At 48.7% G+C, this 15,952-nt stretch overlaps 1 protein-coding gene across 2 annotated transcripts in view; it reads right to left on the bottom strand.

The window, feature by feature from the left end:
• The window catches only part of LRRTM4 (leucine rich repeat transmembrane neuronal 4), a 119,088-nt gene extending 104,565 nt beyond the window's left edge, over positions 1–14,523 (bottom strand). The window contains exons 1-2 of one of the 2 annotated variants that reach the window (XM_058042525.1): positions 13,411–14,523; positions 8,652–10,248 (exon numbers count right to left, since the gene is read on the bottom strand). In XM_058042525.1, coding sequence (XP_057898508.1) covers positions 8,696–10,248; positions 13,411–13,414 — 1,557 coding nt within the window. In that variant the 5' untranslated portion in view covers positions 13,415–14,523 and the 3' untranslated portion in view covers positions 8,652–8,695. The remainder of the gene's footprint in view (positions 1–8,651; positions 10,249–13,410) is intronic. The other variant, XM_058042524.1, reaches the window with a different exon arrangement.
• Positions 14,524–15,952: the final 1,429 nt, after the last annotated feature.

The following is a 15,952-nucleotide window of genomic DNA, read 5'->3' as shown; positions in this document are numbered from 1 at the left end:
GACACACTTTCAAAGGGAATAATATTTTTCTCCCCTATTGGATCTTGGTTTTTCTCCTTAGTAGTGATTTAACCTGCTGTTCTAGCTCGAAGTAAAAGGCAGATTTCAGGTGACTCTCTGGAGGCACCTTTTAGAAACAGTGGTGGTGGAAAAAGCAAAATTTGTCATTTGGGTGGCCCTGGATGGACAAGGTGGGGAAATTCCTCTTCTCCACTTCCATTTTTTATGTAGACTCAGAAAATCCTGGAATTGTTTGGATTGGGAAGGACTTTAAAGCCCACCCAGTGCCATTGCCTTGCCATGGACAGAGACACCTTCACTACACCAATACTTTTATGAAACTCATGGCAAAATATCAGGGAAATATGAAATTTCTCCTCTACTTTTCCTTATCACCTGCACAGAAAACGGATTGAGGCAACATTAATTCCAGTCACTCACCTTTTACAGCAAAACAACGGCGTCCAGACCTCACTCTCGAAAATTAATAGAATAAATTTGGGAGCTAATCATAACTAGAGAGAGGTTAATCAATTCCTCAGATTGCTGAGGAATTTATACACACTGGGGCCCTTAATATATTCAACAACGCAATGGCACCAAAGAAAATACCCATAGATTTTGTTTTCAAATACAAATTTCTCATAATTCAAAACCGCTGGTGGGCTCCTTCCTTTCCTGATTTGTACAATTTGTGCTCCCAGTGCAGAGCGACCAAGCTCTGCCTTCATTTGCCTTCACAAGTGACATTGATGTGGCTTTTAAAGCCAGCAGCCCAACGTGTGATTTAAGAGGCTCTGAGAAGGAAAATTATAACTCTGGGGGGAAGAAACGGCGGCGAAATTTCCATTGAAATCGTTCGATTTCACTCCGGGGATGAGGCAGCACCTGAGTGGCTCCAAGTCAGTCTGTCTCGCATCTGAATATGGGATGGAGGATTAAAAGGCACTAAACAGCCTTGTGCTAATGCCTCCCCAAGACAAAGCAGAGCTCTTCAGGCTGGCTTTGATGGCAGGAACAAAACAGGCGCAGCTGGAGGCCCCCGAGGCTCCAGACAATTCTGCTTTTGCCTTTCATGCAGCAGCAGCAGCAGCCAAAGCCCAGCCCTGCTCCAGAGAAAGGCAGGGCACCCCTCTAAGTGGAGGGGAGGGCAGGGACGGACAGACAGGAGGGATCTTCAAAGGTTCAAGGGCTGGTTGCAGTGCTCGGGTTCTGATGAAAGTCAACGCGACCTTGCTTTGATTTTCTTCTATTGGAGAGCAGCTGAGACATAAACTTTAAGGGATTTAGAGATGTGGCTGCCCCTGGATCCCTGGAAGTGCCCAAGGCCAGGTTGGAGCCCCCTGGGACAGTGGGAGGTGTGGGACCCATGGCGGGGCTGGATGGGCTTTGAGGTCTCCTCCAACCCAAACCATTCCAGGATTCCATGGGCAGGTTTGGATGGGATTTTGGGAAGGAATATTGGGAGAGGGGCTGGGATGGAATTCCCAGAGCAGCTGTGGCTGCCCCTGGATCCCTGGAAGTGCCCAAGGCCAGGCTAGTTGGATGGGGCTTGAAGCACCTGGGATAGTGGAAACTGTGGGACCCATGGTTGGACCAGATGAGCTTTGGGGTCTTCTCCAACCCAAAACCATTCCAGGATTCCATGTGCTGGTTTGGATGGGATTTTGGGAAGGAATTCCTGGCTGGGATGGAATTCCCAGAGCAGCTGTGGATCCCTGGAAGTGTCCAAGGCCAGGTTGGAGCCACCTGGGACAGCGGGAGGTGCCCCTGACACTGGATGGGATTTAAGGTCCCTTCCCACCCAAACCATTCCATGGCAGCAACAGAAGAAAACAAAGCTCAGAACACCAAGAGCAGAGATTTTGTGTTCTATTTCCACAAAATCTTGGACAAGGCAGGATAGATGGGGGTGAAACCATGACTAAAATATCTCTGTGTTTATTCAGAGCGTCCCGTACGCGGAACCTCTGCCCTGACCTCGGAGCTCCTGACCTCCCCTCCCGCTAAATTAACGGGATAATGATGGAAAGCACTTCTCTCCTCGTCCAGCAATGTGAGAAGCGCCTGGCAATTAAGCAGCCTTTGAGGATGACACCGCTGATTATTTCAGGACAATCCAGAAATGGGGTTGGAACGGGAAGAGCGGTGTCAGAGGCACAGTTAAACAATGCCTGGCTTGCCCATCATTCCCACCAATTATTGCGGGATGAGGGGAGAAGGAAAACTATTTATAACCTGTCAGTCTCCAGAAACCACAATTATGATGATTTAATTAACACATGGAAAGGTTTTGAGGCAATCACGTCGTTCTAAATTTAAGAAGCAGCACATTTCAGGCCCAGGATGATTTAGGAATGCTGGTTGAGCCGGGGCAGGGCTTTGACGGCCGTGTTGGTTCCTTTTAAAGCATCCATCATGTTCCAAGATAATCCACATGTGGCAGTGAGGGATGGGGGGAATCAGCAGGGCTCTCAGGGGCCATCCCACAGAAGGAAAAGCTGATTTTTTAATGAGGACGGACTGAAAATGAGCAAAACCACAGAACTCAAGTCTCTTCGTCAAAGACAGCATTGGTGTGGTGGAAAAACCTGGAAAAATGGGGATTGGGTGGGTGAGAGTGGAAGGACCTGCTTGGCACTGAGTGTCCTGGGGATGGTGGCCTGGAGGCACAACCTTGGCTTAACCTTGGCCTAACCTTGGCATAACCTTGGCCTAACCATGGCATAACCTTGGCTTAACCTTGGCTTAACCTTGTCTTAACCTTGGGTTAACCTTGGCCTAACCTTGGCCTAACTTTGGGCTGAACCGTTCCACCCCTGGGCTGAGAGCTGGAGCACCCAAACCCAGGATATTGCCAAAGAATTCCCAAATTCTGGGAATTCCTGGGGCTGCCCCACTGCCCTGGCCAGCTCCTCCAAAGAAATCACACCTCAGGTCTCATTTCCTCTCTCTGGCTGAGATTATTTGCTGTGTCTTGTTCTCCCAAACACAAAAAATTATTCCTCTGGTGTTTCCATGCAGTGATTAAACCTGGGAGCTGTCAGCTGCTGCCCAAACACAAATAATTCCTGCCTTGTTTCACCATCTATTGTTTTTTAAATGGATTAACACACAAATAACATAAAGGAAAATCCCACTTCTTCCATATTTCACCATCAATTGCTCCTTGATTGGATCAACACACAACATAAAGGAAAATCTTAACCACAGTTTACATGGGGAAAAATAAAAATTACAAAGAACCTCCTGCTCTACAAGTGCTGGAAGTTCCCACCAGGGCAGACTGAGAATTCCAAGGGGCAAATCCAGGCAAAGATGGGGCCTGAACCACAATTCCAAATTCCTGCTGAGCTCCTCTCTCAGCCAGGCGCCAGAGGAAGCACCGAGTAAGAGTTTCACAAGTGTTCCACATCCTCCTGCATTTCCTTTTCCAATTTTTTTTTTTTTTCCCAAATCTGCAGCCCTCAATTGCTGCAGGAGGCACAGCTGGCTCAGCTCCGCCGGAAACGCGGCCGCTCCATTTTGGGAACGTCTTTTTGGGAACTCTCACACACAGAATTTCGCAGGGAAATTTTGCCCCTGTGCATTTTCTTGCTGCCTCAGTGGCGCCTCTCCATCACACCTCTCCTTAGTCTGGGGTTATATTTGCAATGCCAAGGGAAATAAAGCTCCCAGGGCGCCCCTTTTAATGCTGAGTCAGAGAAATGCAACTGGAACTTCACCCTCAACCCTCTCTGGAAACTGTTCTGGTTTATCCTCTCGTTCCAAGCAGCACCATGGTGTTTAATAAATAAATAAATAAATAAATAAATAAATAAATAAATAACCAGCATGTCAAGACCATGGTGCTTAATAAATAAATAAATAATAAAAACCAGCATGTCAAGACCATGGTGCTTAATAAATAAATAAATTATAAAAACCAGCATGTCAACACCATGGTGCTTAATAAATAAATAAACAATAAAAACCAGCATGTCAACGCCATGGTGTTTAATAAATAAATAAATAATAAAAACCAGCATGTCAAGACCATGGTGTTTAATAGATAAATAATAAAACCAACGTGTCAATATTTCCCTCAAATTAGGCTCAGCTGATGACCAAAGGAAACCCAACCGCTGCTCTTTTAAGAGTTTTTAAAAGTGTAAAATTTTTACATTAATGTTAAATTAATTTACATAATGTAAAATTTCCATTTTACAATGTAAAATGGAATTGGAACCTCACCCTCAACCCTCTCTGGAGATAGAAACTATTCTGGTTTATCCTCTTGCTTCAAGCAGCACCATGATGTTTAATAAATAAATAAATAAGAGAAACCAGCATGTCAACACCATGATGTTTAATAAATAAATAATAAAAACCAGCATGTCAACATTTCCCTTAAATTAGGCTCAGCAGAAGCTCTGCAGCAGCCCCACCAAGCCTGCGTATCTTTAATTCAATTTATCAATTATTTCTTTATTTATAAATTACATTTATATTTTTATTATATTTATATACATATTACATTTGTATTTTCTCCATTTATTTATTTATTTATTTATAAATTGTAAATTTATTCAATTTATCAATGCATCTCCTCCCAATGGAGAGAGGGGAAAGGAGCAGATTTCCTTGCTGAGTGCCTGATTTAAAAGCTGTGAGCGCAGGTGACACCCAGCCCTGTGGAGAGCACAGCAGAGCCGTCCCTGTGAGTTTAACAAATAAATATACAATAAAAACAGGTGGCTGTTTATCCACTGTGGGGTACGGCCAGACATGGAGAGGGAGAGGTGTAAAAAGCGACCTCACAGTTCGCACAAAAAAGCTCAGTTCACACAGAAAATCTGTTCACCTGTCTGCCTCTTGTTTGTTGTGTCCCTGCCAGCCTGGGAAAGGGGACAGCAATGACCTTCCAGGAGACAGAAACATTTAAACATTTTCCTTCTCCCCACAGCACCTTCCCAGCCATTCTGTGAGTGTGACACGCACGAAACGCACAGCACCGTGGCTGGCTTTGTGAAATCCCTTTTCACAGCTTCCAGATCTCCAGAAAAAGCACAAAATAAATGGGAAAATGAGAGGGAGGGAGATGCACAAAGCAAACCCCAGGCTGGGGGAGCAGCACTCTGCTAAACTGCATGGCCAGAGCCCAAATTGGGAGCATCCAGTCATTTCATCCAGCCCTGCCAAGAGACTGAGCAGAGAGAGCCCAGGTGTCAGTGATTGTAATCCCAGCGCTGCCAAAGCCACTCCTGCCTGCAGCCAGCCTGCCTTGGGCTCCCATTCCCAGCACAGGGGAGCATTCCTGGGGCCGGGAATGGGAAATGCAGCCCTACAAAGGGAATGGGAAATGGGAAATGCAGCCCCACAAAGCAGCTCCCACCTCTGGATGCTCCAAGCCTCATGGAATTTTAAAGCTGTGGAGAAAAGAGCTGTGGAAATACCTCAGTGCATCATTCCCAGGCCGGTTCTGCCTTGGAAAATCAGTGTTTTGTGGATGAGATGAGCTGGATTCTTCCACTCCTTTTCTGCCTTGGAAAATCAGTGTTTTATGGATAACATGAGCTGGATGCTCCCACACCCCAACTGATCCCTGTGAAGGTGCCAGCTTGGCTCACCCGACCCCAAACCCCACCCCAGAGTCCGACACTTTTTTAATAAGTCTTAATTATTCAAAATAATCATCATCCCTTCCCTGCCTGTTGTCATTTAACACCAGAGAACCTTCTACAGAGCAAACTCCGATGCAGGCAAAAAACCAAACCCCAAAAAACCAAAATCTCATCAATCTTTCCCTTCCCTTTCCCACTCCAAATGGAGCTGATCCATCACCTTTTCCCAAACCCACACCATTCCTGGACCCTCAGCACAGGGGTTGAACCCACGAAAGCAGAAAATGCTTTGGAAAATCTTGCTAAAAGAGGTAAAATCAATCAATCAATCAATGAGTCCTGGAGCCTGCCTGCCCTCACACAGGGATCCAGGCACTCCTCTCCCCTCTGAGGGCTTCTATTTTTGGGAGAAAGCTGAGGCTGAGCACAGGGAATGAGGGATGGGCCTGAGCTGCATCACACCTGCACAAAATAATAGTTTTTCCACAAGCACGGGTAAATTACGAAATAAAGAGAGGTTCCATTTCCTATTTTTTTTTTTCCTTCCACCAAACACAAACCCTTTCCACCGCTGAAGACTCTACAAGGGATTTTTTTTTAAACCATTTTTAAGTGCTGTACATTGAATATCTCTCCTCTTACAAGTGGAACCTTGTAGCTATGGAGACGCAGAATGTCAAATCCAAGCTGAAGACAGGATTTCAGTGGGGGCTTTGGGTTGCTACATGTGCCTTCAATGATCTGCTTTCCACCTCCTGAAGTCTTTATCATCCTCCAGATTTTATTGGTGTGCAAAGAGCCACTGGAAGCTCAAGAAGGACACAGAGTGACCTGTTAGAGACAGCTCTGGGGTGTCCCAAACAGTTTGATTTACACCACAAACCCCCCTCAGTCCATTAATTAATATTTCATTTAACCCAAATTAATCCATCGTTGTTTAATTTAACCCAAGTTAAAAACCAGAAATTGTTGTCATCAGCGTAATTTAACCCAAATTAAAACCCAGGAACCGTTCTGGTGCTGCCACAGCACCTGGAATCCAGGTGAGCTGGGGTCCCCTGGTGTTTAATGCTGTGTGTAACAACCACAAACCCCTGGGGGAATTACACCAGGCTGGCCCCACGTTACAGCACCTCCTGGACCTTGAAATTGCCTGCTGTAATCTGAATTATCCAAATTCCAGCCTGCCAAACATCGGGCCTGTGTTCTGGGATCCAAAACGCATCGGGGTTGGTGGTGGCATTTCCTGGATTCTCATTTACCACGTGCACATTCACATTCATCTGTTTCCCACCAAATTAAACAACATTTATTCAAGATAATGAAACTTCAGGGGTGTTGAACCTGAGTGTGAAGGGGGCAGAGCCTCCCAGACCAGGTGTGACAAACAGGGGGAATTCAAAATGACTTGAACATCACTCATTTTCCACTTGTGCTGTAAAAGTGAATAAAGCAAACCTCACACCTCCAATTCTGCATTTTCCTGGAGCAATGACAGGAACGTGGCAAGTGGTTTTCTGCTCTGAAGACAACAAGCTCCAGAGAAAGCAACCCCAAATCATGGCATTTTTATTCCTCATCACTGCATTTTTATTCCTTCGCCTTAAACTCCACAGTCCAAAACCACCTGGGGACTCCAGGTGCCAAATATGAAACCTCTCACATTATCAGAGAATTGGGTTCAAAATTCAAAATTCAATTCAAAACACTGGGTTTGAACAATCCAGATCCCAGAACTGCAGATCCCAACCCCAACCTGCACAAAAACTCCAACAGGCACATGAGTGGAGCTGATCCATCACCAACAGGCACGTGGAAAGTGGTTTTCTGTTCTGAAGACAGCACTGCACCAGAGAAAGCAACTCCAAATCACGGCATTTTTATTCCTTCCCCTTAAACTCCACAGTCCAAAACCACCTGGGGACTCCAGGCGCCAAATATGAAACCTCTCACATTGTCAGAGAATTGGGTTCAAAATTCAAAATTCAATTCAAAACATCGGGGTTTGAACTATCCAGATCCCATCCTGCTCATCCTCACCACACCCAGGCGCCAAATCCAGGGCTCACAATTCCCACAACCAACCACAACCTGTGGGGAATAAACTCCAACAGGCACACGAAACACCCTCAGGTGGAACATCCACAACCAAGGAAGCCAAGCCCACCTGGTGCCACGTCACAATCAGGATTAAGTGAGCAGGACTGCAGTGGAATTGTGCAAATCCTCCTTTGCCAGCTCCAAACAAACAGCAGCATCCCAAGCAAACCCATCCCCTGCATCCACAGCAGTGGAGCAACACAGCAATTTGGAATTTCCTTGCCAAGCTGGACAGCAGAAGAGAAGAGAGCTGAGAGCTTTTCCTGATTGCGTTTCCCCATGTTGCTGAGTCAAATCAAGATTGTGGGAATCAGCTCCAGCAGGGCTGTCTAAGCCTCCACTGATCACTGAAATGCAATTAAACCCTCCAAGAATCCCCTTCTCCCAACCCAAACATGCTGTTTGACAAAGGCTCAAGTCCAGAGGAGCCTCCGTGTTCCTGCTGGCTCCAGGAAAACAACTCCAAGATCCTGCTGCAGTCCTGTTGTCCCCTGGTTTGCTCCTGGACCAGACCAAAAATGCAGGAAATCTTTGGCTTTATCATTAAATAGGCCACAAACCCCTCAAGATTTGATGTGGCGTCTGGAGAAAAGAGGTTTCCATATTTAGTTTTAAACCAGAAAAGGCTCTTAAGCTCCTCTGCATCTACCAGTCCATTAAAAATAGGATTCTGTTGTAGCCACAGCTCATCAAATGGGTGCAAACAGGAGGACAACAACACTCCAGATGCCTTTATCACAGTTGTTGACTCCAACTTAATCGCTTTTTTAATAAGTCTTAATTATTCAAAATAATCACCATCCCTTCCCTGCCTGTTGTCATTTAACACCAGAGAACCTTCCACAGAGCAAACCCCGACGCAGGCAAGAAAAAAAAAAACCCAAAACCCCAAAATCTCATCAATCTTTCTCACATTCAGAGACACCTCAAGAGCTTCGAAACATTTACCTCTCCTTCCCAGCAGCTGAAATGGTTTTAGGAGGATTCATGGTTCATACCTCGCATTCCCTGGAGCCAGAGATGGTGTAGGTGCAGGGCCCAGATCCATTAACGGATACATCCATGGTCTCAGAGTTTGTTGGCTTGTAGTCCACGTAATATTCCTGCAAAGGGGAGTTCATTTGCCTCTCTGACTCCCGCGCCTTTTTCCTGCGCCTCTTCATCAGCGTGTGCTGCTGCAGCTGCTTCATGCTGGCGGGGTAACGCTTCCAGGACACGTAGATGACCAGCAGGATCATGGCCACCGAGAGGAAGAGGGCCACGCTCCCCGCGATGATCTTGTGGAAGGACACGTGCTCATATTCCGGCTCCACCGCGGGCGTCGGGATGTCCGCGGAAGGGCTCGGCGTCACCGGCGTCGGCTGGTGGCTCTCCAGTTTGGACACGGTGGGTTTGGGGATGAACACGGGTCTCTGGGGGGTTCTGGGGGCCTGGTAGGACCTCTCAGTGGCCACCACCTGGATTTCGGCGCAGATGTTGTAGGTTTCCACGGCGTCGCTCACCTTCTCGCCCTGGATGTGCTTGGGGCCCGCGCAGATCATGGTGCTCTCCTTGTTTCCCTTGAAATTCTTAAGCCAATTAAACAGGGGGCAAATGCTCCGCGTACATTCCCACATATTCCCGGACAGGGTGATGGAGATGAGCGAGATCCACGTGTTGATGGTCTCCTGGGAGATGTTGGTGAGTTTGTTGGAATCCAGGTTCAGCTTCTGCAGGTTGGGCAGGCACTGGAAGGTGCCGGGCTCCACGCCCGCGATGTCGTTGCCCGATAAATCCAAGTTGTGCAAGGAACTCCAGGTCCACGTCAAGCCCTGGCTGATGGAGCGGATCCTATTCCACTGCAGGTAGATGGAGCGCAGGTTGAAGAGCCGCGGGAAGTGGGCGAAATTGATCTTGGAGAACTGGTTGTGCTCCAAGTGGAGCTCCGTCAGCTTCAGCAGGCCGGCGAAGGCGTTGCGGGACAAGCTCCGCAGGCGGTTGTAGCCCAAATCCAGGAAGTCGAGGTTGCGGCAGTCCTGGAAAACGCGGATGGGCACCGTTTTCAGCGAGTTGGACCTCAGGTGCAGGATCAGCAGCTTGCGGAGCCCCTTGAACTGCTCCGCCTGCAGCACCTGCAGCTTGTTGTAGGACAGGTCCAGGTTGCGGAGGTTGGGCACGGGGTGGAAGGTCTTGTTGTGCAGGTGGGTGATTTTGTTGGAGCTCAGGATCAGCTCCTTCAGCCGGCGGATCCCCTGGAAGGCGTCCTCGTCCACGGAGCTGATGTAGTTGTGGTCGAGGTAGAGCCATATGAGCTGGTTGAGGCCGGCGAACTGGTGGGATTTGAGCTTCTGGATGCTGTTGTAGCGCAGGGACAGGCCCTGGGAGCCGCTGGAGATGTTGTGGGGGATGTCGCGGAAGGCGTGCGACTCGCAGTACACGATCTTGCCGTCGCAGCGGCAGCTCTTGGGGCAGGCTCGCTGCGCGCCCGCCAGCCCCGCCAGCAGCGCCAGGGGCAGCAGCCCCAGCAGCGCCCTGGAGCCTCCCCGCTGCTTGGTCACGTGGAAACCTGCAAGAGCCGAAGGGAAAAAGGGCTGTTGGAAAGGCTTGGAGACAAATTACCAGATCACCACGCCGTTGGAAAGGCTTGCAGATAAATTACCGGGTTATCATGCCATTGGAAAGCCTTGCAGATATATGACCAGATGGAAAGGCTTGCAGATAAATGACCAGATCACCACGCCTTTCTTGGAAAGGCTTGGAGATAAATGGCCAGATTACCACATCATAAATGACCAGATTACTACACTATTGGAAAGCCTGGCAGGCAAATTACCAGATTACCACACAGTTGAAAAACCTTGCAGATAAATAACCAGATCACCACGTCATAGATTAACAGATCACCAGACCATCGGAAAGCCTTTCAGATAAATGACCAGATCACCACAGCACTGGAAAGCTTTGCAGATAAATTACCAGATCACTATGCCATTGGAAAGCCTTGGAAATAAATTATCAGATTACCACATCGTTGGAAAGCCTTGCAGATAAATGACCAGATCCCCACACTGTTGGAAAGACTTGAAAATAAATTACCAGATCACCACACCATTGGAAAGCCTTGAAGATAAAATACCCGATTACCACACTCTCGGAAAACCTTGCAGATAAATGACCAGATCACCATGCCATTGGAAAACCTTGCAAATAAATCACCAGGTTATCACACTGTTGGAAAGCCTTGCAGACAAATTATCAGATCACCACACCATTAGAAAGCCTTGCAGAGAAATTACCAGATCACCACACTGCTGGAAAGCCTTGCAGATAAATGACCAGATCACCACTCCATTGGAAAGCTTTGAAAATAAATTACCAGGTCACCACACCATTAGAAAGCCTTGCAGATAAATGAGCAGATCACCATCTGGTTGGAAAACCTTGCAGATAAATGACCAGATGACCACGTCATGAATGACCAGATGACCGCGTCACTGGGGACAGCCTGAGCCCAGCTGGGATTTGGGGATTTGGGAGACACAAACCTGTTTGCCTCCTGCCTCATCTCTTTGTGGTGCAAATCTCCATCCTTGGAGTGCCTGCCTGGCCTCCTCTCGTCTGGTGGCCCTCGCTACCACCAGACTCCCCTGGTTGTTTTTCATGCACCCAGTTTGTTAGAGGAGGAGCAGGGGATGAGGTTTCCAGCCTTTTCTTTCCTTCTTTTCCTCTGGATCTGTTGCCTCCCTGTTGGAGAATGTTCAGCTTCTCCTGAATGTTAAAGAGAGCATCTTTCTGCTGTTCAATCTGGTAAAATTCCTCTGTACAGCCTGCAGCTTCTCCAGAATGAGGGTTGAGATTTCCAGACCCCTGACCCAGGAGTAGACCCAGGTATGGAAAATCCTGAGTTGGGTGGGAAATGGGAGGATATGGGGCAAATCCTGAAGGATTCTCTGACCCTATAGCCTGGGATTTTCCCCATTAACAAATTCAGGACCCAGCTGAGGTGGGGAAATGAAAGAGAAGCACCATGATGACCCTGAGGGTTCTCCAGGAGCTCCAGGAGCCTGTTCCTCCCCTCTGTGCTCCTGTCCTCCAGCTCTCCGAGGAGCTGGGGTGTCCTCAGTGCTCTGTGCTGAGCTCTGAACAATAAACATATTTGTCAAGTCACTGTGCTGGATGCTCCAGAGTGCTGGAGAGGAAATGAGCCAGAGCTCCTGCTCCTACGTGCTCCCCAAGGAGAGCAACTGCAAATCCAGTCCCCCCAAAATTACCTCAGAAACAGGGAAATCTACTTCTCCTGAAGTTTGGATCCACCTTTGTAACCTGTATTTATTGTAAAACGAGGCACTAAGTGAAGGTTTTTACTTTTTGCACTGAGTGATTCGGGTTTAGGAGTAGGTTTAAGTAAAACTCGTGAGTTTTATGTACCTAAAATATAGAAATAGATGCAGAGAAACAAAGTTTGTCCACGCAGAGAAGTGCACCAGGAATGCTGTCACAGGACCCCAATGCCAGGTAAAGGTAGGAGACATATTCCTTTCAAATGAACCTTAACCCATTAAACTTCATTTAATTCATTAGGTGAATACCTAAACAGTTATTAATTTGAATTAATCCAGCAGATGATGAAAATACCCACCCCAACACCTCCAGAGAGCAGCAAACCCAGAAAGTTTAAAGGAGGATTTTTATTTCTCTTTCAATTCTCCTCTCCTGACTGATTTTAAGGGTTTGCCTTTAAGATGTCATGTTTGTCATGCAGCAGCGCTGGATGTGAGGACATATGTAATAATTGAATCTATGGAATCCTGAATAATTATGAGAGGGCGTGGAGGGGGTGTCAGAACCCCCAACACCCATCTGCACGCCTGGAATAATTTTAGGGCTGCTGCCTCCCAGAGTTGCAGCCTTGCTGAGAATGAAAATGCATTCTTCCAACAGGAAATATTTCAGAGGCTCATATCTCCTTGATAAATAATCACTTTATTATTTGTCACACACACTCACAGAGAACCAACCCGGTGCTGCAGGTCTTTAATCCAATTTTAAACCTGCAAAAACAATTCCTGATCTGGAATGCCTTACAGTTTAATGGGTAGATTTGTAATTTAAATTCTATATATTTTTTTTTTTGCTCCTTCTTTTTGCCAGCAGCAGCCAGCTAGAAAGAAATATGTTCTGGCTGTTACAGACTCGGGGGTTGGGGATGGGGAAGGAAGGAAGGAGGGGAATAAACCTGTCACACTCCAAAAAAACCCCGACTGCCAAATGACTGCTGGAGATGTAGCAGAGGTACCGGGGGCATCTTTTCAGCCTCTTCAAAACCCACCTAAGCAAACAGCTCCCCTTCGCTTCCCACATCCTGCCAAGTGCTAAACCCAGCCCGAACGGTGCCGGGGGGGGATGTGAAGCCGGCAGGGATTTTTGGGGGGGGGTCGGGACCCCAAAGGTGCCCTGCAGGTGCGGGGGTGGGATTTGAGGAAGCCGCCCGTGGGTGCCACTGCGGGAGGAAAGGTGTGTGTGTCTCTGTGTTTGTGTGCCCGGAGGGGGGGACAAGGGCTAAAAAGGCGATTTTTCAGTGCCGTGAGTCACCTGGCACAGCGGAATGCGCCGCTGGCTGCTGCCCCCCCCCCCCTCCCCGCCGCCGCCACCACCGAATAATCCAGCTGCAAAATCCACCCCACAGCTGCAGCTGTGCCAGCCAGCAAACCACAAAAAGTTCACTCACCCATCCTTTTGTCATCAATAGCGTCCTCCTTCGCCTTCCTCCAGATGTTTTCTCCTCTCTCTTCCCCCTTTTTAAAAATTTTTTCGGCTTTTTCCCCCTCGCCTCCTTCTCTCCCCTCTTTAAACCATCAGCATCCTCACGTCGCTGCCGCTCGCCCCGCCGCCATCCAGCCCTGCCCGCCAGGAACCCCACAAAGTTCCCCGGAGAGGAGCAGCCGGAATTTTTTGGGGGACGAGGGGAAGGGAAAAGAGGAGAAGGGAAGGGGTTGGGGGTGGGGAAGACAGGACGAAGGATGGGGGGAGTGTGGGGGGGGGGTAGGGAGGGACTCTAAGCTCTGAGAGCCATTGTGGAAGTCATCAGAGGAGCGGCGGCGTTAAGTGGCGATTTTTTGGAAAGAAAAGCCGGAGCAGGCGATGGAGACGAACCAACTTCTGCGGGAGGAAGGAGCGATGCTCTGGCGGTGCCTGGCATCCCTCATTGTGCCGCTGCTGCCTCTTGCCATGGCCGGGCACCGCGATCCATCCTCCGCAGGGCCTCCCGTGCTGTGCCAGAGCCCGGCTCGGCAGCCCCGCAGGCTCGGTTTATTCCATTCAGCTGGTCGGGTTTAAAGTGTTTTGTAGCTGTGCTGAGAGGCAGCTCTCGTCTAATTCCGAGGCTTTCCAGAGAGCGATGATGCTCCGGAGCTGGCGGGTGCCGAGGATGGAGTTTGCGGAGCGCCGAGTGCCCTCCACTGGAGAAAACCCAGCGCGCATTAAAGGCTGAACAAGCGAGGCTGTCATGGCTCTGCAGACTTCGCTTCCCTCTCGGAAAAGAAAATTAAAGACACAGCATTGCCTTTGCCCACCGTCCGTCCCCTGCCCGGCTCCCTCCGTCTGCCCTGGATTATGGGATGTTCATGGCGTGGGATTTTCGGGAAGGGACGCCAAACAAAACATCTGCTCCCCTTTGGGATTTGCCAACCTGAGCTTGCTCTAATCCACCTGACCTGTGTGTTTGGCTTGGGCAAATTCTAAACTGCTCTTCTTTTCTTTTTTTAAATTTTTTTTTCTGTATTCCCGTGGGAGGGGAGGCAGGAAAAGGAAGGTTTGCAGGTTAAAAGTGAGATCTTGGTGCAGGGGCTGTGATCACACCGATCATCCCCACAAAAGGCGTTTGATTTGACTGCAGGCAGCAACTCCAAATGTAAACACTCTGCGTCCTGCTGCGGCTGGGACAGGGTTAATCCCCTGCCTCGCAGCCTGTAATTTTTTTCTTTTTAAATCCAAGTGCCTTTTAGTCAGAAAAACACCGACTTTGATAAAGAGGGCAGGAGTGAAGATGCAGAATCAGTGACACCTCGTTCCTCCTGAGCTCCTCTCATCGCAGCAGGGGCTGGGATCCTGCGGGTCCAGCCCAGAGCCAGGGTGGGACCTGGGCTGTGCCACCTCCCAGGTGTCATCTCCCAGGTCACCAGGGCTGGAATTCCCAGTTCATCAGGGCTGGGTTCATTCCCAGTTCACCAGGACTGATTTAATTCCCTGTTCACCAGGGCTGGGCCAATTCCCACTTCACCATGAATGGCTTAATTCGCAGTTCACCGGGGCTGGGTTGATTCCCCAGGACTGGGTTCATTCCCAGTTCACCGGCACTGGGGCAATTCCGAGTTCATCAGGACTGGGTTGATTCCCCAGGGCTGGATTAATTCCCAGTTCATCAGAGCTGGGTTAATTCCCAGTTCACCAGAGCTGATTTAATTCCCAGTTCATCAGGGTGGGGTCAATTCACCAGGGCTGGTTTCATTCCCAGTTTACCAAGGCTGATTTCATTCCCAGTTCACCAGTGCTGGATTAATTCCCAGTTCATCAGGACTGGGTTGATTCCCCAGGGCTGGTTTCATTCTCAGTTCACCAGGGCTGATTTCATTCCCAGTTCACCAGGGCTGGGTCAATTCCCAGTTTACCAAGACTGGGTCAATTCCCCAGGGCTGGTTTCATTCCCAGTTTACCAAGGCTGGGTTAATTCCCAGTTCACCAGTGCTGGATTAATTCCCAGTTCATCAGGACTGGGTTGATTCCCCAGGGCTGGTTTCATTCCCAGTTCACCAGGGCTGATTTCATTCCCAGTTCTCCAGGGCTGGGTTGATTCCCCAGGGCTGGTTTCATTCCCAGTTCACCAGGGCTGATTTCATTCCCAGTTCTCCAGGGCTGGGTCAATTCCCAGTTTACCAAGACTGGGTTAATTCCCAGCTCATCAGAAAGGTGCCAGAGGATGTGGAACAGGGGCAGGGGCAGCAGCAGCTCCCTGAGCTGGCTCTGGGAGCCTCTTTAGCCAAAAACTCTAAGGAACTGAATGCTCAGGGCAGGGCCAGGATCCCTCAGGGACCATTTCTGGCCCCAGCACACTCAGGTTGCTCAGAGGGCAGCACTGGCCTGTTCTGAACAGCTCCTAAAACTTGGATATTTGTGCCATTTCCATCCGTCCCTGTGCTAAACACCCCCATCAGTTATTTGGGGAACAACTCCCAGAATGGTGTCAGTGCCTTATAAAGTCAGTCATGAGCCAA

The sequence above is a fragment of the Melospiza georgiana genome, chromosome 31, assembly GCF_028018845.1.
Source record: "Melospiza georgiana isolate bMelGeo1 chromosome 31, bMelGeo1.pri, whole genome shotgun sequence".
Lineage (NCBI taxonomy): Eukaryota > Metazoa > Chordata > Aves > Passeriformes > Passerellidae > Melospiza > Melospiza georgiana.
The sequence above is the reverse complement of the archived record's forward strand: the minus strand, read 5'-3'. Positions and strand labels throughout refer to the sequence as shown.